At 41.5% G+C, this 25,366-nt stretch overlaps 2 protein-coding genes and 1 long non-coding RNA gene across 4 annotated transcripts; 1 reads left to right on the top strand and 2 right to left on the bottom strand.

Annotated features, from left to right (window-relative positions):
- The first annotated feature begins 1,687 nt into the window (after window positions 1-1,687).
- Window positions 1,688-14,818, top strand: LOC124040136. Of its 2 annotated transcripts, none has more exons than XR_006839689.1 (3): window positions 1,688-1,868; window positions 13,601-13,814; window positions 13,913-14,818. It is a non-coding gene; the product is annotated as an uncharacterized LOC124040136 (long non-coding RNA). The 2 variants fall into 2 exon arrangements; XR_006839688.1 differs by lacking the exon at window positions 1,688-1,868 and adding an exon at window positions 13,174-13,450.
- Window positions 5,900-24,483, bottom strand: sv2 (synaptic vesicle glycoprotein 2). The gene is made up of 13 exons (XM_046356996.1): window positions 23,793-24,483; window positions 23,453-23,551; window positions 21,566-21,727; window positions 21,070-21,232; window positions 20,610-20,731; window positions 20,111-20,274; window positions 19,792-19,872; window positions 11,090-11,182; window positions 10,653-10,741; window positions 10,344-10,471; window positions 9,980-10,075; window positions 9,502-9,661; window positions 5,900-6,802 (listed from the first exon to the last, which is right to left on the bottom strand). The coding sequence occupies exons 1-13, from the start codon at window positions 23,905-23,907 to the stop codon at window positions 6,619-6,621; spliced, it is 1,656 nt and encodes a 551-aa protein (XP_046212952.1). The 5' UTR covers window positions 23,908-24,483; the 3' UTR covers window positions 5,900-6,618.
- LOC124040129 (uncharacterized protein PB18E9.04c-like) lies at window positions 15,425-17,626 on the bottom strand. The gene is made up of 2 exons (XM_046357010.1): window positions 17,490-17,626; window positions 15,425-17,235 (listed from the first exon to the last, which is right to left on the bottom strand). The coding sequence occupies exon 2, from the start codon at window positions 16,913-16,915 to the stop codon at window positions 16,004-16,006; it is 912 nt and encodes a 303-aa protein (XP_046212966.1). The 5' UTR covers window positions 16,916-17,235; window positions 17,490-17,626; the 3' UTR covers window positions 15,425-16,003.
- Window positions 24,484-25,366: the final 883 nt, after the last annotated feature.

Genomic DNA, 25,366 nt, shown 5'->3' with positions numbered 1-25,366 from the left:
CACATGAACCTTTAGCAAGGCACACCTGTTAATTGAAATGCATTCCAGGTGACTACCTCATGAAGCTGGTTGAGAGAATGCAAAGCTGTCAAGGCAAAGGGTGGCTACTTTGAAAAATCTCAAATATATTTTGATTTGTTATTAAACCCTTTTTTGGTTACTTCATGATTCCATATGTTTCATAGTTTTGATGTCTCTACAATGTAGAAAACCCTGGAATTAGCTGTGTCAACTTTTGACTGGTACTGTGTGTGTGTATGAATGGGGATTAGTTCAAGTCACTTGTCAACACTTATGCAAAACTAGCTAGTTCCTCTCTACAAATCATCACCAAAATATTTGGCCTCAACTGTATGTCCTGTTTGACTATCTTGCATAAACCATATTCCCGCCAGTTTTACAGAATGTTAGTATTCATGGATTGCACCGGTCACCAAGTCTCATTGTTATCAACTTTCTACAGCTGCTGCAGCATATTGATGTCTGAATGATGGTTAATTCCATTGAATTACAATACTAGAATTGCATTTACCCTTGTGATAATCCAAAAGTCAGCCATGTTGGTCTGTGATCAGATGAATGTGAAGAATTTATCTGCACTGTATGTGTGCTAGCTAGCCATAACTTTCGTCTGTCCCCTTGCCAGGCTCAAACCAGGGACCTTCTGCACACAACAGTCACCCTCGCTCCACAAAAGCCACAGCCCTTGCAGAACAAGGGGAACAACTACTTCAGGTCTTGGAGTGAGAGACGTCACCGATTGAAACGCTATTAGAGCGCACTACCGCTAGCTAGCTAGCCATTTCACATCGGTTACACTCACCCCCCTTTTGACCTCCTTTTCCTCAGCAACCAGTGATCTGGGTCACGGCACCAATGGAATAGTATAACTTTCACATCGGTTACACTAGCTGCTATTGTCAACATATCCTATTTTTAGGTAACTTTGATATTTTCTATAGCGACTTTTTTTTCACACAAACTGAAGAAATTCAGTATTTATATAAGCAAACGTTGCATGCAAAACAGCACGAAAAAAACAGAATACATAACAAATGGCAAACAATACAAACACATATTTTATAATAGGCTACACAATGTATTCTTATGATAAGCGCGGAAATCGAACCTGCTGCACGAGCATGCTTTTGCGCCACATTCAATTAGCGCTCGGGCTCGAAGGTCGAGGGTTCGAGACCTGCTCCCTGCTGTTTCATTACATGGCATTTCAAAGTAATTATCATTTAAGAGCTACTGCAAGCTCTTTAGTTTATATTCTGGAATAATTTTCAGCACGGTACAGCTCCTGTAACGACATAGTTAAATGTAACTTTGTAACGAGTGCACTGTATGTTTTGGGAAACTGGTGCGACATCTTCGGACATTATTTTTACGATGCATTGTTGAAACATTTGTAAACCTAAAGTACTGACGGATTTTGTCCAACATGGCGCCACACCAGGGGTGCGTTCAGTTCGCTTAAATGTTTGCTAGGTTGCGGAACACCTTGTACTGAACGACACATTTCCCCAAAATATTATTGTACGTTCTTGAACATACTTTGAGCCACGCTTGCTCGGTTCGGTGGGTGTACCGGAGTATGTTTTGAAGCAATGGGTGACGTATTTAAAAGGGCAGCGGTGTATTTTGAACCCCCTACCCTCCCCGTTTTTAAACTGGTTGAATAGTACAACAGTTTCCGTTCAATTGAATGTTCTATTACGTTTTTATGTACTGAACCCCTGACAAACAGCTGATTCATCGGTTCAGTGATTGCCCCTCTTTCACACCAGCTGCCAAACTAACCCGGATTCAGATGACCATCCTACCCATGCTTGATTGCGGAGACGTAATTTATGGATCGGCAGGTAAGGGTGCACTAGAGCAGCACGATGTTCTTTACCATTCGGCCATCATATTTGCCACCGATGCTCCTTTATAGGACACATCACTGCACTCTGTGAACTGGTCATCAATGTATACCCTTCGCAAGACCCACTGGTTGATTCTTATTTATAAAACCCTCTTAGGCCTCACTCCTCGTCAGTTGCGGCTTCGATGCGGCTAGCGACTTCAACGAGTTGCAAAAAAACCACACTGGACAGTTAAATAAATAAAAATTAATTCAAAGACTCAATCATGTACACTCTTATTGACAGTTGTGGCTGCTTAGCGGATGTGTTGTCTCTACCGTCTTGCCCTTTGTGCTGTGGTCGTGCCCAATAATGTTTGTACCATGTTTTGTACTACTGCCTCCATGTTGTCATGTTGCTGCCATGCTATGTTTTATGTCTCTTTATGTAGTTTTGTGGTGTCTCTCGCCGTGGTGTGTGTGTATATATATAAAATGTTTATCCCAGAACCGTCCCGGCAGGAGGCCTTTTGGTAGGCCATCACTGTAAATAAGAAATTGTTAACTGACTGACCTAGTTAAATAAGAATTGCCTGAATTCAACACACCTGGTTTCCAGGTTTGTTAAATCAAAAGCATGCGGCACTCCAGGACTACGGTTGCCCACCCCTGCCCTAGAGGTATTATTTATAGTCAATGCAGTGCATGCTAACCAGGTCGCTAGGTGCACGGTGTCTCCTCCGATACATTGGCTGGCTTCCGGGTTGGATGCGCACAAGAAGCAGGGCGGCTTGGTTGGGGTGTGCATGGCTTTCGACCGTGGTCTCTCCCGAGCCCGTATGGGAGTTGTAGCGATGAGACAAGATAGTAGCTACTAAACAATTGGATACCACGAAAAAGGGGGGAATAATAATAATAATAAAAAAAACATTTTAGAATGTTTTTTATGTATGATGTAGTTTGTTGATTTAAGAATTACTTCAATAATTATATCTGTCTGCATTTACTGTATATGAATTTCTTAATTCAAGTATTTATCTATTTATGTGTGTATTGATAAATTTATAAATCTATTTCTAATTACGGCAGGTTTGGTCCTCCATACAAATATAGCCGTCAAGTCTATCCCCTGAAAGTTAGATTGTCAACTAGCCATATTGAGGTGATCTGTTATTAGCTAGCTAGACTATTTGACGTGGTCCAATCAACAGCCTATCATGTCTGTCAGCAGCAAATCGTGATTAAACACTTAAAAACAAAATGGGGGAAAGGGGAGCCAACTTAATTAGAAAGAAAGTACATTAGGTCTACTTATAACTATGTTTAGCCAATTGTACGTTTCTACCTGTAGCGGGCAAAGTAAACATTATCAGCTAACACTTTTTTAGTTTAGTTTATTAATTACATCGCCGGCAATTGCGCCCTTTTGCTGCTTGACGGTATGGGAAATTAACCAAAACCACTCATACTTGTCAGGTATAGTTCACTTTTATATCACTCAAATATCCAATTAATAGTGGCCAATATTGATATATATTGAGGCTACTGTTAGGTTCTAGAAATCAGAGTAAGAAATCGACGGACACTATAAAAGCTCCAACCAAGTTTATTCACCCCAAAGGATCGAACAGCTGAACAAACAAATAATAGATTCTCACAAGCACTGATATTTAACCCTTTTCTCCTATGCTGAGCCCCTTACACATCTGAACAGCCAATACACTTCTGTTGCTATCCAGAAGATTAGTTGTGTGTATGTATATATATATTTCTCAGACTCTCTTCTCCCATAGGATCCCTGATGGCTAACAATAACATATCCTGACATAATGTAAACGTTATACATTACCCTCTCTCCCTCAGTGAAATTAATAAGTATATTTCATGATTCCAACAGTTAAGAAATCAGAACCCATCACTACCATCGAGTATATGCAATTCAAATGACATGATCTATGTTTACTGAGCATGAAAAGCCTACAGTTACTTTATCACTGATGATAGAGCTAAATGTGCACAATTGTTTTACATGGGATAATCTGACATTTGTAGTTCTGACTGTGCTCTTGAAGAGCAATCCCTTAAAGGGTAAGTAGTTGTCAATGGTTTAAGCGGAGCTGGGGGTCTCCTTGCCCCCCAGCAACACAATCAAACGCTCTGCACCATATCTGGGTTTCGATGCAAGGTGCGTTACAACATGGACTATAAGCAGTGGCAACCCATCTTTACAGATGGTGATAAATCTTTGGATCCAATTAAGTAAACTCAAAGCAATTACCTATACATTGGATTTGGTTAGCAATTTGACAAAAACGTTGTGTGCCACACTATCTTGATTGTCACTTGAGGGGAAAACTATCTTTTGGTATTTTCCCCAATAATCAATGGTTGATACAATCCCAAAATGTTTTACATGTCAGCAGTCAAGTTCAAGCAAAGTATCACCGGCCGCATCATGATGATGATGCGTTTTGTGATGTGGCTGGTAACACTTGGCTTCTTGAAATCCAATATCTTTTAAACTTGACTGCTAACATGCAAAACATGTTGTGATTGTATCAACAGTGGACTAATGAAAAAAAGACCCAAAGATAGTAAGTGGAGTTCTCCTTTAAGTGCCCAGACTTAAAGAAGCCATGAATCACTGATTTATTCATATCGGATACACAGTGAGCACCAACACTTACACAGCACTTTATTTTAAATTAAACTATGTTAAACTGATGTTAAAGAGCAGACTGTCAACTTTAATTTGAGGGTATTTTCATAAATTTTGGGCAAACCATTTAGAAATTACAGCACTTTTTGTACATAGTCCCCCCATTTTAGGGGACCAAAAATATTGGGACAAATTCACTTATGGTGTATTATAGTCAAAAGTTGAGTATTTGGTCCCATATTCCTAGCACACAATGATTACATCAAGTTTGTCACTCTAAACTTGTTGGATACATTTGCTGTTTGTTTTGTTTGTGTTTCAGATTATTTTGTGCCCAATAGAAATTAATGTCATTTTGGAGTCACTTTTATTGTAAATAAGGACATAATATATTTCAACATTCATGTGGATGCTACCATGATACCAACGATACCAGGCCTTTTTTCCTGTGCCAATCAAATTTGAACAACATTGTTTGTTATCAAACAATAATAAGCGTCCTGGGATTAGTTTAAAACGACCCGCGACATGGTTTGTGAAATTACTCTGGGAAAGAAATATAAACGCAACATGTAAAGTGTTGGTCTCATGTTTCGTGAGCTGAAAAAAAGATCCCAAAAATGTTCCATATGCACAAAAAGCTTATTTCTCAAAAATGTTGTGCACAAATTTGTTTACACCACGTGTATGGGGTCATGTGGGCGAGCGGTTTGCTGATGTCAACGTTGTGAACAGAGTGCCCCATGGTGGCAGTGGGGTTATGGTATCGGTATACATAAGCTACGGACAACGAGCACAATTGCATTTTATCGATGGCAAAGTGAATGCACAGATACTGTGAGGAGATTGAGGCCCATTGTCGTGTCATTCATCCACCGCCATCACCTCATGTTGCATGATAACGCAAGGCCCCATGTCACAAGGATCTGTACACAATTCCTGGAAGCTGAAAATGTCAGTTCTTCCATGGCTTGCATACTCACCAGACATGGTCACCCATTGAGCATGTTTGGGATGCTCTGGATCAACGTGTACGACAGTATGTTCCAGTTCCCGCCAATATCCAGCAACTTCACACAGCCATTGAAGAGGAGTGGGACAACATTCCACAGGCCACAATCATCAGCCTGATGAACTCTATGCAAAGGAGATGTGGTGCTGCATAAGGTATCTGTGACCAATCGATGTATATCTGTATTCCCAGTCATGTGAAATCCATAGATTAGGGCCCAATTAATTTTTCAATTGACTGATTTCCTTTTATGAACTGTAGCTCAGTAAAATCTTTGAAACAGGTGAGTGATGGCTGGAATGGGATGGGCTGGCAGATTACAGCTACTACACGTAATATGGCATGAAAGTTAAGTGGACATTATTGGACCAGCGCATACAAGAGACTAGTTGCATTTATTATTATTTTTACAGAATTTATAAACAAAACTGACTTGATACACATTTTATAAAAGGCGCCAGTGCCTTAGATCGGTAGGACTGAAAAATGTGATAGTATTATATGAAACGATAATCTATAAATGTTGGTATCATAATGTTTTGGTACCGTGATATTACTGTGGTACCGTTATACCATGCCAACACTAATTCACATTAATGTAGAAGTGTTTAGAAACATTCTTATTCACAATAAAAGTTCATCAAAAATTACAATACATTATTTACCATTGATTATTTTGTGACTAATAGAAATGAAACCACCAAAACAGCAAATGCATCCAACAACTTTGTAGATTCAGAAGCTTGATGTAATTATTGCATGCTAGGAATATGTGATCAAATACTCAACTTTTGACTACTTTTAATACACAACAAAAAAATGTGTCACTGTCCCCATACTTTTGTAGATCACTGTGCTTAGCTCTGGTCAATGACTTGTTAATCATTGAGAAACCATTAAGGTACACGGTTTCTCAAAGTGCACTTGTGCAATCCAGCATTTCACAACATCCGTTTTATAAAATCTTTTCTACGTCAATCTTTGGTCATGATAGGAAAAAGGCATCTCTAAGTAGACTGGATTCAGGGAATAACCCTTGGCGAGGACTATGAGCAGGGAAAAAAAGTGTCTTCTGGACTTCATTTCACAGAGGCCTCAGGTGAGCTCTGCCTGTTTAGTGCGTGGAAGGCGCAAGGCAGTGATCCCCCCTGTCAGCAGCAAAGCAGACACAAGTAGAACTGGTATCGCACAGTTGGTGTCCACCAGCTGGCCAAAGACTATGTTACCCATGATGGCTGCCACTCTGCCTATTCCTGTGAAGAAGCCCAGAGCGGAGGACCTAAAATAAATCAAGATTGACAGTGAGCACAGTGGGAGAGACAAGACGATCAGCCTGGCAAAGAGCCTTTGCTGGGAAATTGTTTAAAAGAAGGCTGTATGGGAGCTTGGTCCCATTACATGTCATAGGAGTTGGCAAGACAGCAGAAACAGATCTTGGACCTGTCGTGACAATAGAAGACCAATAGAACCCGTTCTAAAGTGGACCTGGGGCTTCCCACCCGGACCCAATATGCATAAATACATTTTTATATATTTATATAGTGACCCGTTCTGAACGGACCCCAGGACAACTAGACCCGTTATGTACAGTTGTGGCCAAAAGTTTTGAGAATGACACAAATATTAGTTTTCACAAAGTCTGCTGCCTCAGTCTTTAGATATTTTTGTCAAATGTTACTATGGAATACTGAAGTATAATTTCAAGCATTTCGTAAGTATCAAAGGCTTTTATTGACAATTACGTGATGTTGACGCTAAGAGTCAATATTTGCAGTGTTGATCCTTCTCTTTCAAGACCTCTGCAATCCGCCCTGGCATGCTGTCAATTAACTTCTGGGCCACATCCTGACTGATTGCAGCCCATTCATGCATAATCAATGCTTGGAGTTTGTCAGAATTTGTGGGGTTTTGTTTGTCCACCCACCTCTTGAGGATTGACCACAAATTCTCAATGGGATTAAGGTCTGGGGAGTTTCCTGGTCATGGACCCAAAATATTGATGTTTTGTTCCCCGAGCCACTTATTATTATTATTATTATGGCAAGGTGCTCCATCATGCTGGCAAAGGCATTGTTCGTCACCAAACTGTTTCTGGATGGTTGGGAGAAGTTGCTCTCGGAGGATGTGTTGGTACCATTCTTCATTCATGGCTGTGTTCTTAGGCAAAATTGTGAGTGAGCCCACTCCCTTGGCTCAGAAGCAACCCCACACATGAACGATCTCAGGATGCTTTACTGTTGGCATGACACAGGACTGATGGTAGCGCTCACCATGTCTTCTCCGGACAAGCTTTTTCCGGATGTCCAAAACAATCAGAAAGGGGATTCAGAGAAAATTACATTACCCCAGTCCTCAGCAGTCCAATCCCTGTACCTTTTGCAGAATATCAGTCTGTACCTGATGTTTTTCCTGGAGGGAAGTGGCTTCTTTGCTGCCCTTCTTGACACCAGGCCATCCTCCAAAAGTCTTCGCCTCACTGTGCGTGCAGATGCACTCACACCTGCCTGCTGCCATTCCTGAGCAAGCTCTGTACTGGTGGTGCCCCGATCCCGCAGCTGAATCAACTTTAGGAGATGGTCCTGGCGTTTGCTGGACTTTCTTGGGCGCCATGAAGCCTTCACAACAATTGAACCACTCTCCTTGAAGTTCTTGATGATCCGATAAATGGTTGATTTAAGTGCAATCTTACTGGCATCAATATCCTTGCATGTGAAGCACTTTTTGTGCAAAGCAATGATGACTGCACATGTTTCCTTGCAGGTAACCGTGGATGACAGAGGAAGAACAATGATTGCAAGCACCACCCTCCTTTTGAAGCTTCCAGTCTGTTATTCGAACTCAATCAGCATGACAGAGTGATCTCCAGCCTTGTCCTCGTCAACACTCACACCTGTGTTAACGAGAGAATCACTGACATGATTTCAGCTGGTCCTTTTGTGGCAGGGCTGAAATGCAGTGGAAATTATTTTGGGGGATTCAGTTCATTTGCATGGCAAAGGGGGACTTTGCAATTAATTGCAATTCATCTGATCACTCTTCATAACATTCTGTAGTATATGCAAATTGCCATCATACAAACTGAGGCAGCAGACTTTGTGAAAATTAATATTTGTGACATTCTCAAAATGTTTGGCCACGACTGTATATATCTGGTCGGATCCAGAGCCTGTCTGATCCAAGTGAGGGAAGCAGCAGAAAAGTAATTTTTTGGAGCTGAAAGCGAGAGGGGTGTCGGTCCAGCAGGAGGGGGAGGAGCTGTACTGTGAGCAAATGACATGGGGAGTAGGGAGAAAGAGACAGCAACCAACCAAGCCAACTTAGTAGACTAATAGCTGACATAGCTAGGTTATTTATCATCAAATATGATTACGTAGTATCTGACTTGGACTGCATCAAACCGGGAGAAGCTAGTTAAGCTAGCTAACGTTAGCTAGCAGGCTAACTGAGGCTGCAGCGCATGCGCTTCCTCATCCTAGTTACAAATGACAAGAACGCCATTCTGAATATTAAGTAGCAGCCTGCCTACCTGTTGGCTCTTGGTTGCTGTAGCCTATCCTTCTCCTTTAACTTTTGATTCCATCTTCCATTGGTTAGATATCGCCTAACTTTTTCCTCACACGGAGTGAGGTTCTGTGACTTTAGCCTAATGCTGCTTTGATGACTTATGATTGGTCAACAACAAGCTATACGCACAATGCTGCACTCTTGTAAAAAGCTACAGCAGCAGCATGAATTACAAAATGTCTCACTCCTACTGCAGCAGTCGCGTTTATGATCTGTACGGGCCCTTCCGGACAAGTCTGTTAAAATTACACATGCCCAAGACCCGTGACATGATTTAGAATTCTGGATCCTGACCCGCTCGGGTCTCGTGTATTCGGGTACAGATGGATCCGTGAAGCGTTCTAGTACATAGGAGTTGGGAAGGCAACACAAACAGATCTAGGACCAGGCTATTATGATGGTGTATTCAGTTACCGTAGCTGGGTGGGGTAGAGCTCAGTGCCCAACACGTCCAAGGAATTCCAGGCCACCACAGACACTCCACTAAAAACACAGGAGATGAGCAGACTCTGTGCTTTCGTCTTCACCTCGTAGATGAGGAACACACTCACACTGGACAACAATAGGCTGCAACCTGGGACAGAGAGCACAGTACATACTTCAAAAAAGCAGAAGGACACACACAGGGAATAGAATCCATGCCAAGATGGCTTTGGTTGGAATGTGATTCTAGGCTAGCAACTTTGACTTGATTCCTGCATAGACCACAAACATGGGTTAACTGTGAGAGGCTTTGGATCAAAGCGTCTGCAAATGGCCATTTTATGACACCATTCCCAATGCTGCAAAATGATTCTGATTGAGCCACAATGTCACTGAAACTTCTAATAACTAAATGCATTTTTTGATCATGCCCTACTGTCTTTTAAGAAGGGAGGGGAAAACAACTCACAAAGCAGGGCCTTTCCTCCAATGACGTCCATTAGGAGAACGGTGAAGATGTTCCCTGGTAGGTTTGAGGCTGCAGTGACAAAACCCTCCATGTATACTGCGAAAGGAAGCAGTCCAACACACAAACTTAGTTTTCAAAAAAATAATTGTGCCAGTAAAGTGCCATGAAATATACTTTTTTTTTTACTTGAATAACAAACGTTGCACAATGTTATAGATAGCACAATATTTCATCATAAAAGAGAAACTGGTGCCCACAGATTTATATAACATACATAGCTGCTGTTTACACAACCTTTTTCTGTAAGTCTGACAGGAGTGAGCATTTTATTGAGAAGTGCATTACTCTCGTGTTTTGTACACACCTGCCGTTTTGACTGGGTAGCAGCTTTGGTTGTCATGGCTTTGTAAGCGAGACACATTGGCACAGGGTGAGCCTCCATCCTCTGCTCTCCTGAAAAGCTCTGGGAACCACATCCACAGCCCATAGTATCTATATACACATACACACACACACACACACACAAAGGGGTTAGGACATAGGATAACTACCCCCAGAAATATGAGCTGTCAATGTTTGTATATTTGTGTCAAAAATGTCATCCATACATACAGTATGGACAACACGGACAGCTGAAGACAGACAGATTGTATTAAGGAGAGCTGAGACCCACCCAAATGAGATGCAGTAGAATATGATGACCAGACATACACTTCTAGAGGCCAACTCTCCAACAAACAGCTGTCTTATTGGTGCCAGGCACTGCAACACAAGCAACATTGATTTAAGTGAAAATAAACATGTCCTACATTACAATGTGTTATTGGAATATTCACATACTGGGTTTGTATTTGACTTTGGGCTGAACCTCATGTGATAAAGAAAAACCTGAATGTAAAAGCCAACAGCATACATGTATATAGGGGATCTGATATGCAGCATAAAGTACAGTACAACATTTCCTTCAGCACATCTGTTAGTTTAGAAGCTGTGATATCCCATCGGAGGGTGCTCCAGTCTTGAAGGAAAAAAAAACATTATGAGAGTGTGTTTGTGTATGTGCCGGTCTCCTATGTCTGTGTGCATGTGTACATGTATGCATGGTGTTACCTGTTTGAGGAGGTTGACAAAGCGCCGAGTATGTGTTCCACCTCTCCTAGTCTCCCTCTCTTTCTTCTCAGAAGGGATATGCAGCCCACAAATCTGTAAACGATACAGAACACACCATATTTAACATATCAAGTGAAAAGTAGTAGCATCATCAACATATCTAATTCTACTAATGGAGAAAGACTATGATTAGCAGAAGTATGTTTACTGCTGGGCTGGAGCAAAAGCCTGCAAAAACACTGAAACGTTAAGGGTAAGGGCCGTATTCAATCTGTATCACGGAAGTTCAGCCTTACAGCGCGATTTAAATTTAAAGGCAACGTTCCCGGGTTAGCGGAGACTGCATTCATCGTAAACACTGCATATATTGGCTCAAACGGAAATTACCTTTCACATTTCTATCTCGCTATCTGTAACACTTCAGAGATACAGATTGAATAGAGACCCAAGGTTGATCACCTCTGATATATGAGCTAATACAGTATATGCAGTTAATAGAGGCCAAAACAAAGGGTTTTGAAAATTGGGCAGCTTTTAGTACAGGGATATGGGGAGCTAAAACATACTGTGTGTCTGTCTAACTTGCAAGTGTGTTTTGCCATTACTGTGTAGAGGGGCCGATCAGAAAGGTCATGAGTGCCAATTTCCCTCTACTTTTACATACCGTGCTCCATGTGATGGGCTGTATTTATTTACAGAAAGATGGAGACGTGTTCAGGAAAAATGGATTGGTTTAGAGATATTTACTGCTTGACTGGAGAAGCAGCCATTATACACTTACAGTAACACAGTACGTGCAGTTCATCAAGGCCAAAACATTAAGAAGTGATCTTTCTAACTTGGAGTGTCAAAGTAATTTTTCCATTGGGGCCATTACTGAAAAGAGGGAGCACAAGTAAAGGACACATTAAAAAAAAAAAAAAAAAGGGGACAAAAATGGCCCATGAACCACATTTGACACCCCTGGTCCCTCCAAGGCATGTACTGTATATTGAGCAGGGTTCACAATATGAATCATTCCTAATCCTAAACTGATATGTGATATAAAAAATAATGTATTTGAACCCAGATCTGGCTGTAGATCCATTCCGTGACAAGAGTGTGCACGGGCCTGAAAGCTTATGTCATAGGAATGAATGGTGTCACGTGATCGATGGCTTTGTACATTCATATAGCCATTGTTTTTTAAAGACCAGCATCAATGTTAAATTAATTAAGTACTTAAAATTAAGTTGTTAAAATTTTATACTTAAAAATATATATATTTGAATTGTCACATATTTAGATTGCAAAATATTGTATTCAGTTGTATTCACGTAATGGGAAGTTCAGGATTTTAGAACTTGATGTTTTATGGTTCCTCATCCTGATAGTAGTCAAAGAACATGTGACAGCAGACACTGTAATCCATGGTTTGATTTTCAATGGTTTCTTTAAACAGCCAAAAATAGACACGTTAAATAACACTATTTTACGCGTCAAATAACAATATGTAAACTATATGCAAATGTTGGCCAATCACTCTATGAAAAACTTCTCATTCATCATCACCAACAAACGACTAATTCATTTCGAACCTTGAAAACATGAGAGATCTCTTTTTAAGTGTTGCCAGCCAAGTGCAACCACCTTTACAACCATCCCAGGAGGATCGGGTGGTTCAAAAGTAGGATTCATTCTGGTAGGTTAAGTAATACCTGGCAAAAGTCAACATTAAACGGCACAACTACCTAGTAACGTTAGCTTGCTAATGATTGCAACAGCTACCGTGGGATGCGCGAGTATGTCAGATTTCAATCGTTCAGGAGACGAAATAATGCTGGAGTCCAAAGGCAGCAAACCGGGAGAAGCAGGTTGATATAACTATGAGGGTTTGCCTGTTCGCTGACCCTAACATCCGGCTGCTGAACAGGATAGGTACATTTTCCCTATATCCATGTAGTACACGAGGACACTGTGCTTGCTTTGTAAGTAAGCAAGCTAGGTGTGAAACTATCTTGTGATTCAACATACTTATTGTAGGTTATTTTATTGATTTTAAAGATCATGGACTATTTCCCTGTTTTATATTAGGATACTTTTTTATATTTAAATAATGTTTCCATATCTCAGTATGTTTAGAGTATCCTGTGAGGCAGATCAAAGTGCCCTATGGCCAGGAGGAAAGCAGCTTCTTGAAGGTTTTGGTGGAAACATTCCCCCAGATTAATCCAAATGTAGAGGCTTTTAAGACAGACAGGAGGAGGCTCGTTCCCCTACAAAAAAAATGATTGTTGTCAAGACAATGGAGGACAGAGATGGTGTGGTTGTTTTGGTGGCTCAACAATTTGTCCAAGGGAGCATGCAGGTGGCCTTGGAGCAGTAAGTCAACTGTCAAATCTGTGAAGTACTTGTCATTACCTCCTCTAACATAAGTAGTTTTAATCAGTCCATCCCCCTAAATCAATAAACATCACTATATTATCCTTAACACTTATTGTAAATATATATACGGTCTCTAAACCATAACAGGTTCAAATATCATCTCAACTCTCTTGAGCTGCCCGAAGCATTGGGGAATCATCCGGACAGCTTCCGAGCATTTTTTGTGGACTTGTGGACTCCATAAAGCCTCCCACTGCCAGGGACCTGTTTAAAGTAACCTATTCCATACCTGGCGGCAACCGGCGGTGTTTGGAGAACGACACCATCTGCCATTGGTTCAAATGGCTGGCTGAGGTGCAAGGTAAAATTAGTACATTGTTCAAGTTTATCGGTAACTGCGTATTATTCCATTTTATGATTTAAATATGTATTTTAAATGTTTTACTGTGTACTCCTCAGATGAAGAATGTCCTTTAACAGTGGCAATGGTGTTGGAGTTTGCTACTGGGGCAACGGTGGTGACACCCCTTGGGTTTGAGGACACTACGACCATCGAATTCCTCCACACAGCACGAGGGCATCTTGCTGGGCAGCAGAAGAAAACGTACCCAGAGGCAAACACATGTGCTGTGACACTAAGGCTCCCTCTTCATAGAACCTACAATGCCTTTAGGGAATTCATGACCTCCGGAATTGTGAATTCCCCACATTTCGGTGTTGCATAAAAACATTTTTACGATACATAATTGTATCTAGTAGCACTAAATTACAGTAGCAATTGAGTGTTTGAAAATGTAACTGCACATCAATATTTAAGCATTTATCTGTATTGTTTGTACAGTGCATTCGGAACGTATTCAGACCCCATGACTTTTTCCACATTTTATTACGTTACAGCCCTGTTCAAAAATGAATACAATAATCCCCCCCCAATCTACACACAATACCCCATAATGACAGAGCAAAAACAGGTTGACATTTTTGCAAATGTATATAAAAAAGGAAATATTACATTTATGACCCTTTACTCGGTACTTTGCTGAAGCACCTTTGGCAGCGAGTACACCATAGTCTTCTTGGGTATGATGCTACATTTTTATTCGTTTAATACATTTTAGAATAAGGCTCTAATATAAAATGTGGAAACGGTAAAGGAGTCTGAATACTTTCCAAATGCACTGTATTTCCATATTGGCTGTTATTGTTCACTTAATGATCATTCAAATTAAATTATACAATCCATATTGCTTGACTTGCATAGTAGCATAGTGGTTAGAGTGTTGGACTAGTAACCGGAAGGTTGCAAGTTCAATCCCCCGAGCTGACGAGGTACAAATCTGTCGTTCTGCCCCTGAATAGGCAGTTAACCCACTGTTCCTAGGCCATCATTGAAAATAAGAATTTGTTCTTAACTGAATTGCCTAGTTAAATAAAGGTTTAAAAAAAAAAAAAAGTTGAGTTTTACTGACACTAGCCGTTGCTGATATTGACTCAAGTACTGCAGCCAACTCAGACAATTTGATGTCGTACATTAAGAACAAATTAACTTCAGCCATTATCATTTAATTAGAACTACATGAAATAAGGCTTCCCATCCACTGCATTAAGTGACAGCTCCACTTCTGGGAACTGCACCTTCATAGTGACTTATCAAATACATTGATCTAAGAACTAAATCCATTAGTCCTAGGCTCTCCAACCCTGTTCCTGGAGAGCTACCCTCCTGTAGGTTTTCAATCCAACCTCAGTTGTAACTAACCTCATTAAGCAGGTAATTATTCAAATCAGGTGCACTAGATTAGGGTAGATGTGAACCTCACAAGACAGTAGCTCTCCAAGAACAAGGTTAGGAGCCCTGCACTAGTCAATCTTCAACCACAGAATTTGAGCTGTCACAATGTTATGTTACTACCGGTAATAGGTTCCTGTTAATCACAATGATATCAAATGTAAAGGGGGCGAACCACTATCTTCATAGTTTAAAAAAATAAAAAAGAACTATAGGGCGTTCTCCACACGTTTATTTCAACAATTTATAAAAGTGCCAATTGGGCATTGCTAAAATAATGGGCATTACATTTTAATAATGTCCATTCAGAATGTTCTGTTGTCCTCCCACAGCAGCCACGCTCTGAAGGTTCCAATCCAGTGCTTGCAGTAGGCCTCTCCTGGGTCGTGTTGTACTGAGTGGAAGACAAATATCGTGTCAGCAGATGGAATGCTGTGCTAAAGTGCCATAGAGCAAAATACAGTAACCATAGGCCGTATATCTTAACAGTACCTGACTCTCTCCAAATATGACCAAACAGAATCGTACTGGAATGGGGAAGTACTTAACAAAGGTTAAGGCCACCTGGTCCTCATCCGTTTAGAGTTGAAGATGTCTATCGTACCTTTCTAGAGACCAAATCATACAGTGTGTGAAAGAGGGGGAATGTTAGTATTATAAAATGTATAATAGTATTAAAGAAATTAACCGATTCAAAGAAACGAGGGGCGCTGAAAATATAGCGTCCAATCCCTCATCCCAGTAGGGGAGTATGTAGTAGGTCAGGTTGGAGTAGGAAAGAGTGGCGCTGAAGATATAACTGCCATAACCCTCTGTAGATAGTCAACTCCCAGGCTGCCTCTGGGGCCTTCCAATGGAATTATTGTCCGCAACAGTTCCATCTGTGTGTTGCTGATGGTGAACTGGATTTGTGGCACAATCACCCATTCCGACCAATAAAGAGCCGAGGTGGTGGTTGGAGGAGCCGAGGTGGTGGTTGGAGGAGCCGAGGTGGTGGTTGGAGGAGCAGAGGTGGTGGTTGGAGGAGCAGAGGTGGTGGTTGGAGGAGCAGAGGTGGTGGTTGGAGGAGCAGAGGTGGTGGTTGGAGGAGCAGAGGTGGTGGTTGGAGGAGCAGAGGTGGTGGTTGGAGGAGCAGAGGTGGTGGTTGGAGGAGCAGAGGTGGTGGTTGGAGGAGCAGAGGTGGTGGTTGGAGGAGCAGAGGTGGTGGTTGGAGGAGCAGAGGTGGTGGTTGGAGGAGCAGAGGTGGTGGTTGGAGGAGCAGAGGTGGTGGTTGGAGGAGCAGAGGTGGTGGTTGGAGGAGCAGAGGTGGTGGTTGGAGGAGCAGAGGTGGTGGTTGGAGGAGCAGAGGTGGTGGTTGGAGGAGCAGAGGTGGTGGTTGGAGGAGCAGAGGTGGTGGTTGGAGGAGCAGAGGTGGTGGTTGGAGGAGCAGAGGTGGGGGTTGGAGGAGCAGAGGTGGGGGCGAACAAATACCTTACTGCTGTCAGATTGGCCCTCTGCATTGCCAGGGAACCCGAGACGAACAACTGCAGAGGTGACTGCCGTTGGTCAGTCCTCAGCCCATGGCAGTTCCACTGACTGGCAAACACAGCAAGATCTCTGTTCACCCGTGGCAGGAACACAAAGTGTAGTGCCCACAGGTACACCTCATTGTTGATGTCAATGATCTGCTCCATCTCCAAGAAGGTGAACAGGTAATGGTAAACGTTGGAGACTACATGTCAGATTGTCCCCCCCACAGCCGTTCTATCCTCTGGTTGTGAGTGCACCTTCCTCTGAGGGCACTTCCCCTCTCAACATCCCTGAACTGCTCCATGAAGGCACAGATACGGTTGTTTTCACCATCCGGTGTTTCTCACCCGGGATGGTACTCCGTAGCTGGTGATGGCTGCTTCGAATGACTCCATGACTGACACTCCTGTTGTTGTCAGAGGCTTTCAGAAACCCAACAAGTCTGCTGTAACCATCCACAGCACCATGGATAACAATCCTCCACCTAAAAAAACATGACACGTTTGTTTAACAAAACCTTTCTTTTAGTGTGACACCATTCTGTTTTAATTGATATCAGCTCTTTGATCCTCACATCCAGCTAAGCGTCTGACAACAGTAAGTATGACCTGACAAGCTGAAAATGACTAAATACAAAACACAAAAAGATACATCAATCAGGAATGTGATCAAATCTAGAGAGGATGAAGAGATATCCCGCTTGTGTTACAATTGCTTTATTAAATTACGATAACTTACCTCATGCGCCGCTTGACCACAGATTGCAACACATTGAGAACATCTGCCATTTGTCTGATGGTCATATGACAATCTATGAGGAACTCAAGCTGCTCCTTGGTGATGTGCTACTGCCTTCCCTCCAAAGGCGCATGATAGCACACTGAAATGTAAAAAATACAATAGATAATGAATGACAAAATACACTCCTAAAAACTTTAGGTTAAAAGACTAAGATCACCATATAGAATTTAGGAACAGCATTATAGACCAACCCAATTTTTTTTTTCATTGATTGACTTGACACAGGAGACTTAACACAGTACAAGTGAGTGGCGGCAGCGTAGCCTAGTGGTTGGACTAGTAACCGGAAGGTTGCGAGTTCAAACCCCCGAGCTGACAAGGTACAAATCTGTCGTTCTGCCCCTGAACAAGGCAGTCAACCCACTGTTCCAAGCAGTCATTGAAAATAAGAATGTGTTCTTAACTGACTTGCCTGGTTAAATAAAGGTAAAATAAATAAATGTCTTACAACAAAAAAAATGATACAAATGTAACAACTTGCCATATTCGTAAGGTTCCCGTTGTTGGGTGTAATTTGCCTCTGCAACAGCAATTATATTGCTGGCCATCACTTCATCAATCAAATGACCTGAAAAATAGAGCGCAGACCCGATGGTTCCAGTGACATTTTATCTGTATGTCCCCTTAAGTGTTCTCTTGTCTAAACGGTGCCAACTCTGAGCCTCTGACATATAAAGACAACCGTATATTGACAGTCAATACAGTTAACGTACTTTACCTACAAACTAGCTAAAAAAAGTGTATCTTCATTCAACATCGCTAACTAGCTAACGTTACCGTACAGCAGTAACTAGTTAACGTTTTATAGATTCCATAATTAACGTTATATTATGAACAATTAACGTTAGCTAGCTATCTTGACTTCAGTTAATATATCAATGGCAGGCAGATCTAACGTTAGCTAGCTAACGCCGTTGGTAGTTCGGTAACGTCAGTGTTATATCATGTAGTTACTTTTTTTGCAGCCGTTACACCACTCACTCTCAACACCTACGTTAGATAGCTAGCTGACATGAAGTTAACATTACCTGGCTATTGATGGTTGAAGTCCATCTCTTCTGTCCGTGAGCAGCAGTCTGGTGCAATCAGAGATTGTAAATCTACCATCTTCTAGAAATTGGGCAGCCATTGTTAACTAGCTAGCTAATTTTACCTCGGAAGAACAGAAGTTGGGTGAACGTCTTTCATCAGTACCTGAGACTTGGGCGGACTCCAAACGACCTTTATGCAAATGTGATCATCAGTGACAAAATCTATGGCTCGTAGCATACGGTGAATCTTTGTGACATGAAATACGAGAGAGTGTAATCAATGTGTAATAAATACGTACAAAATTAATGAATTAATGAACGTGTTAAATTATTATGCGACCTGGAGTCATATTCAGGTCCTGATTGGTAAAGAAGCTTATTTGACGCGTCAACGTCAAATAGTGTAAAACTCTACTGCATCTTAAGCAGTTCCCTGGTCTGGTTCTCTGAAGTTGTTCTGCTGTTGGACGGTTCTGTGAGGTCTGAAACCTACTGGGCCGCGGGATAATTTTGATTATCCTAGTTACAATGCGGATTAATTATCTTCCGATGATAGTGGTAATAGTAATGCAAGGTTACTTAGAATTCACACAGGGTATTCTTGCCAGGGCAATTAGTTTGTCTATTGTAGTTGTGACTGGGTTTGTGCAGCCTCTCCAATACCTCCTTAAGGATGGGAAACCCCCATGTATCAGGGGTTCTTGAGGGAAATGTTTCATGATCTGTACTATTCATTTTCACATGTTGAACTCCACTTAAAATGTTTTACTCAAAAAAAAAATAACAAAACCAATATCTTATATATTAAAAGTGTTATACCTGGAGAGTTATGCGATTGTATACATTGGGGTTCAAACCTTTTGCTTCAAAACCCACCAATTGACGTGTCTTTTGAGTGGCAAACCTCCAATAAAGGTTGAGCTGTGACGCAAAGCGACACATGGTTCCCCTTGACCAAAAGGTTCTTAAGGCCCCCAGAAGAAAAGTGCCGGTTCTGAGCAGTGAAAAAAACATACTCAGACCAAATATAATAAAACAATTTAACATTCAAAACATCTAACTCTTGTGACTAATTTTAAGGAATTTACTAATAATGAAATGATGAGTATCTATGGGCAAAAAATGTCAAATCGCGTGAACCCACGACATCTGCCCCGACCCACAGTTTGGGAGCCGCTGCACTAAGATACACATACTACGGTACATACCGAGAAGGTCTTGAGACTGCCTCTGTGGTTTATTGCAAACATCCTGCAGAAGACACGTAGGGCTTCTGTCTCACGGCCAGCCTTGCAAAGAAAGAGAAGTGTGTATAATGAAGAAACAAACCAAAAACAAGATATTATTTCGTAAACTAACTTGTTGAACTTGGTTGGGCTTGTATACAAGGCTAAGTGTCCTATTCTATTATTCAGAAACATTTATTGGAGCTATACTGTATGACTGGCCAACTGTTACACAAAAAGGCAGTCTTTAAAGACAGCATTTTGGATTTTAAAGATTAGTGGCCTGTAAGCACTGGTGTACCTCCATGAGGAACCGGGGGCTCTCAGGCATGGCCAGACTGAAGATGAGTGCCGATGTGAGGCTGGGGACAGAGCACAGCACCACAAACAGCCTCCAGCTCTGGAAGTCCATCCCACCCAGAGAAAAGCGGACCCAGGTCCGGGGAATGACCAACCACGCCAGGCCTGTAGGGAAAACACACACCCAGACGCTTACCTAATGTTCATTAACATCATATATTGTGACTTTCCATAAATAATTTGCATTGTATCAAAAGTGTGCAGCTCAACTATTTGTTAATGCATTTCCATTAGGTACACGTCTCACGAATGATTGAAACACACAGAAAAATCATATTACTGGACATGGGTCTATATTTTATGATTTTAACAGGCATGTGGACCTAAACATTGCCTATAGACACATGCAACAGTAATCATCTCTACCTCCCTCAAACATTTCACACGAGGACAAACATCATCTGACTGTAACAGAAGACAATGTATAGTAATGGTGTCACCTGCTGCCAGAATATTCCCTGCCATCCAGAAGGTGGCCAGAGCACTTATCATTGCCCCCCTCTTCAGCCGGGGCTGAAACTCTGAAAAGTAGGAGAAGATGACCGGGATTGAACCTCCCACCCTGGAAAAGGCAAATGGAAAATACTTGTTAGAATCCACTACACAATTAGAGTGCCTACACAGTAGATTTCCAAAGTGTTAACTGAGCAGAGTCTAGGTATTTCAATGACAACTGTCTGTTGGCAAGGGTGAGAGGGAAACATATGAGTAGCCTATGCCCTGGAAAGACACTCCGGTGAAAGTTGAAATGAATCCTTTAAATGAAGAGAGCAGATGCAACTTTGAGTGTTTGTAAAATGATTCACATTACATTTCCGTGTTGGTGTCTCTGTGTATGTGTGTGCGTCTGTGTACCATCTTCATTAGGTCCAATCAGAGGGGTATGTAATGAGTGCTTACCCTACACCGCTGATGAACCGTAGTAGAAGGAAGATCCAGAACCTTGGGGCAAAGCTGGCCAGTGCTCCAAACACTCCGTTCACTGTCAGGGACATCACCAAGACCTTCTGGCGCCCCCTCTGGTCAGCCAGGTAACCCCACATGTACCCACCTATCATCATTCCTATGGGGACAAATGGCAAAAACAGAGCATAGAAAAGTCAGAGGCCTCATTTAGAAAAGGTTTTTATGCACAGAATTCTTAAACAATGTTGCTATTCATAAACCTTGAACTTGATGTGAAATGTGGTTTTTACATGCGATTGATGATGAATGAGTTGTTAAGCATGAGTCTTATCACACTAATAGAACCCTGGTTAAGTCTGCACTTACATATAAGTAATACAGCAGCATCTGTAATCAAGTGAACTGATATTTAGGCCTACTTTAAAATGTGATGACTCAATTCTTTAGTTGAAATTATATAAACTATTTACCCATATAAGCTATTCCTTACCGAGGAAAATGTTGGCCGTCAGTAACCCCATGTCTGAGGAGCTGAGATGGAGGTCACAGCGGGCCGTGGGCAGCAGAAAGGAAACACACAGGATCTCCACCGCATCACTGGCATTGGCCCATCCACACACCACCAACAGGAGACCATGGAACAAACCAAAACCTGAAGGTGGGGTGCAGAGACCAGACACTACAGGAATACTGTTAATTTTCTAATGAGAATAGTGTGATGTCTGGAAGTCTGAGACAGAGGCATCAGCGGTGTATTCACTAGGAACCAAACAGAAGCAAACTTGCTGACTCTGGAAGGGACCTACCTGGGGTGTATTCACTATGAACCAAGCGGAACCAAACAGAAGGAAACAGGGAAGGACCTACCTGAATTTCTCTAACAGAAACTCTAATTTTAGTTTAAAAACGTTTTCCATTATGATGGTGTGCACTAATGAATACACCCCTGAACATGATCAATTAGGTATGTTTGCTACGGTTTGCACTTTAAGCAATAAGGCCTGATGGGGTGTGGTATAACCCCAGAGGTGCCTTATTGCTATTATAAACTGGTAACCAACGTAATTAGAGCAGGGGTGTGGTATATGGCCAATATACCACGGCTAAGGGCTGTTCTTAGACATGACGCAATGCGGAGTGCTAGGACAGAGCACTTTCAGCCAATCAACATTCAGAGCTCAAACCATCCAGTTTATAAAGAGTAATATACCACAGCTAAGGGCTGTTTTTATGCACAACGCAAACCGATACAGCCCTTAGTCATGGGATATTGGCCATATAAAGTGCATTTGGAAAGTATTCAGACCCTTACATTTGTTCACATTGTTACATTTACAGCCCTATTCTGAAATGGATTCAATTGTTTTCCTCATCAATATACACACACACAATTACCCATTTTTTTGTGCATATTTATTTAAAAAAAATAGATACCTTATTTACATAAGTATTCAAACCCTTTGCTACGAGGCTTGAAATTGAACTCCGGTGCATCCTGTTTCTGTTGGTCATCCTTGAGATGTTTCTACAACTTGATTGGATTCCACCTGTGGTAACAACTTTTTATATAAAAGGTCCCACAGTTGACAGCACGTCAGAGCAAAAACTAAGCCATAAGGTCAAAGGAATTGTCCGTAGAGCTCTGAGATAGGATTGTGCCAAGGCACAGATCTGGGGAATGGTACCCAAAAAAATTGTTGTAGCATTAAAGGTCTCAAAGAACAGTGGCCTCCATCATTCTTAAATGGAATAAGTTTGGAACCACCAAGAATCTTCTTAGAGCTAGCCGCCTGGACAAACTGAGCAATCAGGGGACAAGGGCCTTGGTCAGGGAGGTGACCGAGAACCCGATGGTCAATCTGACAGAGCTCCAGAGTTCCTCTGTGGAGATGGGAGAACGTTCCAGAAGGCCATCTCTGCAGCGCTCCACCAATCAGGCCTTTATGGTAGAGTGGCCAGACAGAAGTAATCTCCTCAGTAAAAAGGCACATAACATCCCACTTGGAGTTTGCCAAAAGGCACCTAAAGGACTATGAATACTTATGTAAATGTGATACATTTCAGTTTATGGGGTATTGTGTGTAGATTTGGGGGTGGGGTGCCTTACAACTATCGTGATGAAACAGCAGGAAGCAGGTCTCGAACCCTCGACCTTCTAGCCCAAAGTCCAGCGCGCTATCGACTGCGCTGCAAAAGCAAGCTCATGGGGCAGAGTCGATATCCGCGCTTATAAACCCAAGGTCGTTACACTATTATAAAATGGTTACTAACGTAATTAGAACAGTAACAATTAATAAAAAGCGTTCAGGGGCTCAAACCACCCAGTTTATAATAATGAATACACCTCGTGTTACACGTCAAAATCCCAGTAGTCTACCTGCTTCCTCAACAGCTTCCTCATATGTTCGTTTTCTTTGTGTACTTCTCTGAACATCATTTGCATTATCTCCAATACGCCTCTCAAAAATAACTTCACCTGAAATGTAAAAAAAAAAAAACACAAAACATGATAAATGGCTTTGTAAATTGTATGATCATAAATTACTCAAAACATTTCATGGAAAACATACGTCTGATAATGCAGGTACACCTACTACCTGTTGAATTTGACATCAGAATTACATTTTTAAGCTAATAAAGAGTACACAGGTTGGACTAGTTTACGTGGGAGACTGCATGAAAGTTCCAAGATTACGAGGTGGAGTTTACGCATGTACCTTCATCCGAGTCGAGGCTAGCTAGCTCCAGGTGGCTAGTGAGAAGTGGCACTCGTGCTGTATCATCGCCGGACGCCTCTATATGGATATGTCGAGACATAGCCGGCTGTTTCATCAAGCTAAAGCACCAGTACGACCTCTTGTTTTGTAGAGACTACATGTCAGTGGAGACTTTCTTGATGCATAGTAACTGTATTACCAGAGAACCACATATTTATCCACACAGTTATGGAGTGAACCAAAAAATGATCCATTATATTGACCAGATACTCTAGTGGCCGCTCTAACAATGAAAATAAATGTATTTAAAAAAAAGGAAGGCAGAGAGGAGGCAAGATCAGGTGGGACCATTCTAGCCAATGAGAGGGCTAAACGTGAGTGAACAACACCCACAACTCCGATATGAGGTGTTTTTTCTCAAAGTTGCTGGAATGTCACATGTCCTACGTATATCAGTACACGCCTAACAAACCGCGCATTACAAAACTTCGATTATATCAAATAAGCCACATGTAGCAAATAAACCACTCAACTTTTTGTTAACCAAATTCGACACTTTCATTGACCTCCATACAAAAACGAATCGCTTGGTGAGCGGAAAAACGCCACATGCCGGAGTAGACAGATTTTGGGCTAAGTTACCCCTCTTGCTTCGCCTCTTCCTCTCTGAGTGAACTGAACTTACTTCCTGTTTTAAGAAATGGATGAGCTGTTAGCCTTCTTCGGTGGAGTTTAACGGCGGTTGGCATCCAATATAATGTTGCATTACCGCCACCATCTGGAGTACAAATCCATTATACTTCGTGACACAACATAGGAAAAGGAAGATCACATGATTTCTGCCTGCCAACTAACCCTACACTCACAAAAAAACGCCACCACCTTGCACAAATTTAACCCTATCGGATCCTACACACAATATGACCATAAACTTGGCACCTGAAACACCATAGTGGATTCAGCACAAAATGTTATATGGGATAACTGACTGGTTTACTGGTGTGGTCCTGTGGTCCTTCTGTAAGTTGGTAGAGCACCAACGCCAGGGTAGTGGATTCAGCACAAAAATGTATGCACACATGACTGGATAACTGAAATTATATATTATATTATTATTATTATTATTACTAACATTACTTTGTTTCAGCAGCAAAACTCAAAAGGACAGACAGACATTCTGTTTCACCACTCTACCACTCTAGCCACTGGGTCTGCGAGTGTCACGGACCTGGTTGGCCTTCTTCTATGGCAGTGATTCTCAACTGGTGGGTTGAGGTTTTGAATGGGTTGTGGGTGACTGAGTAAAAAATAAAATAATAAATTACTTTTTTTTACAATGAAAAAATGTTTCAGTCAGAACCTAAAGGACTTAAACCAGGTAGAAAGTGTGTAGAAATGATAATGCATTAACATTTTTTTATAATTTAATCTCAGATTTAAAAAAAAAATCACAGTATTTTCAATATAGCTATTAGCGGCGTTATTTTGGTTGATTATTCGTCAAGAATATAGGCAAAATCTTATTATTGACAAATGAAAGAGTTGCTACATTTACTATCAATATAGCATTAAAA

Source organism: Oncorhynchus gorbuscha, linkage group LG01, assembly GCF_021184085.1.
Source record: "Oncorhynchus gorbuscha isolate QuinsamMale2020 ecotype Even-year linkage group LG01, OgorEven_v1.0, whole genome shotgun sequence".
Lineage (NCBI taxonomy): Eukaryota > Metazoa > Chordata > Actinopteri > Salmoniformes > Salmonidae > Oncorhynchus > Oncorhynchus gorbuscha.
Note: the sequence above shows the minus strand (reverse complement) of the source record. Positions and strands in the feature narration are given on the sequence as shown.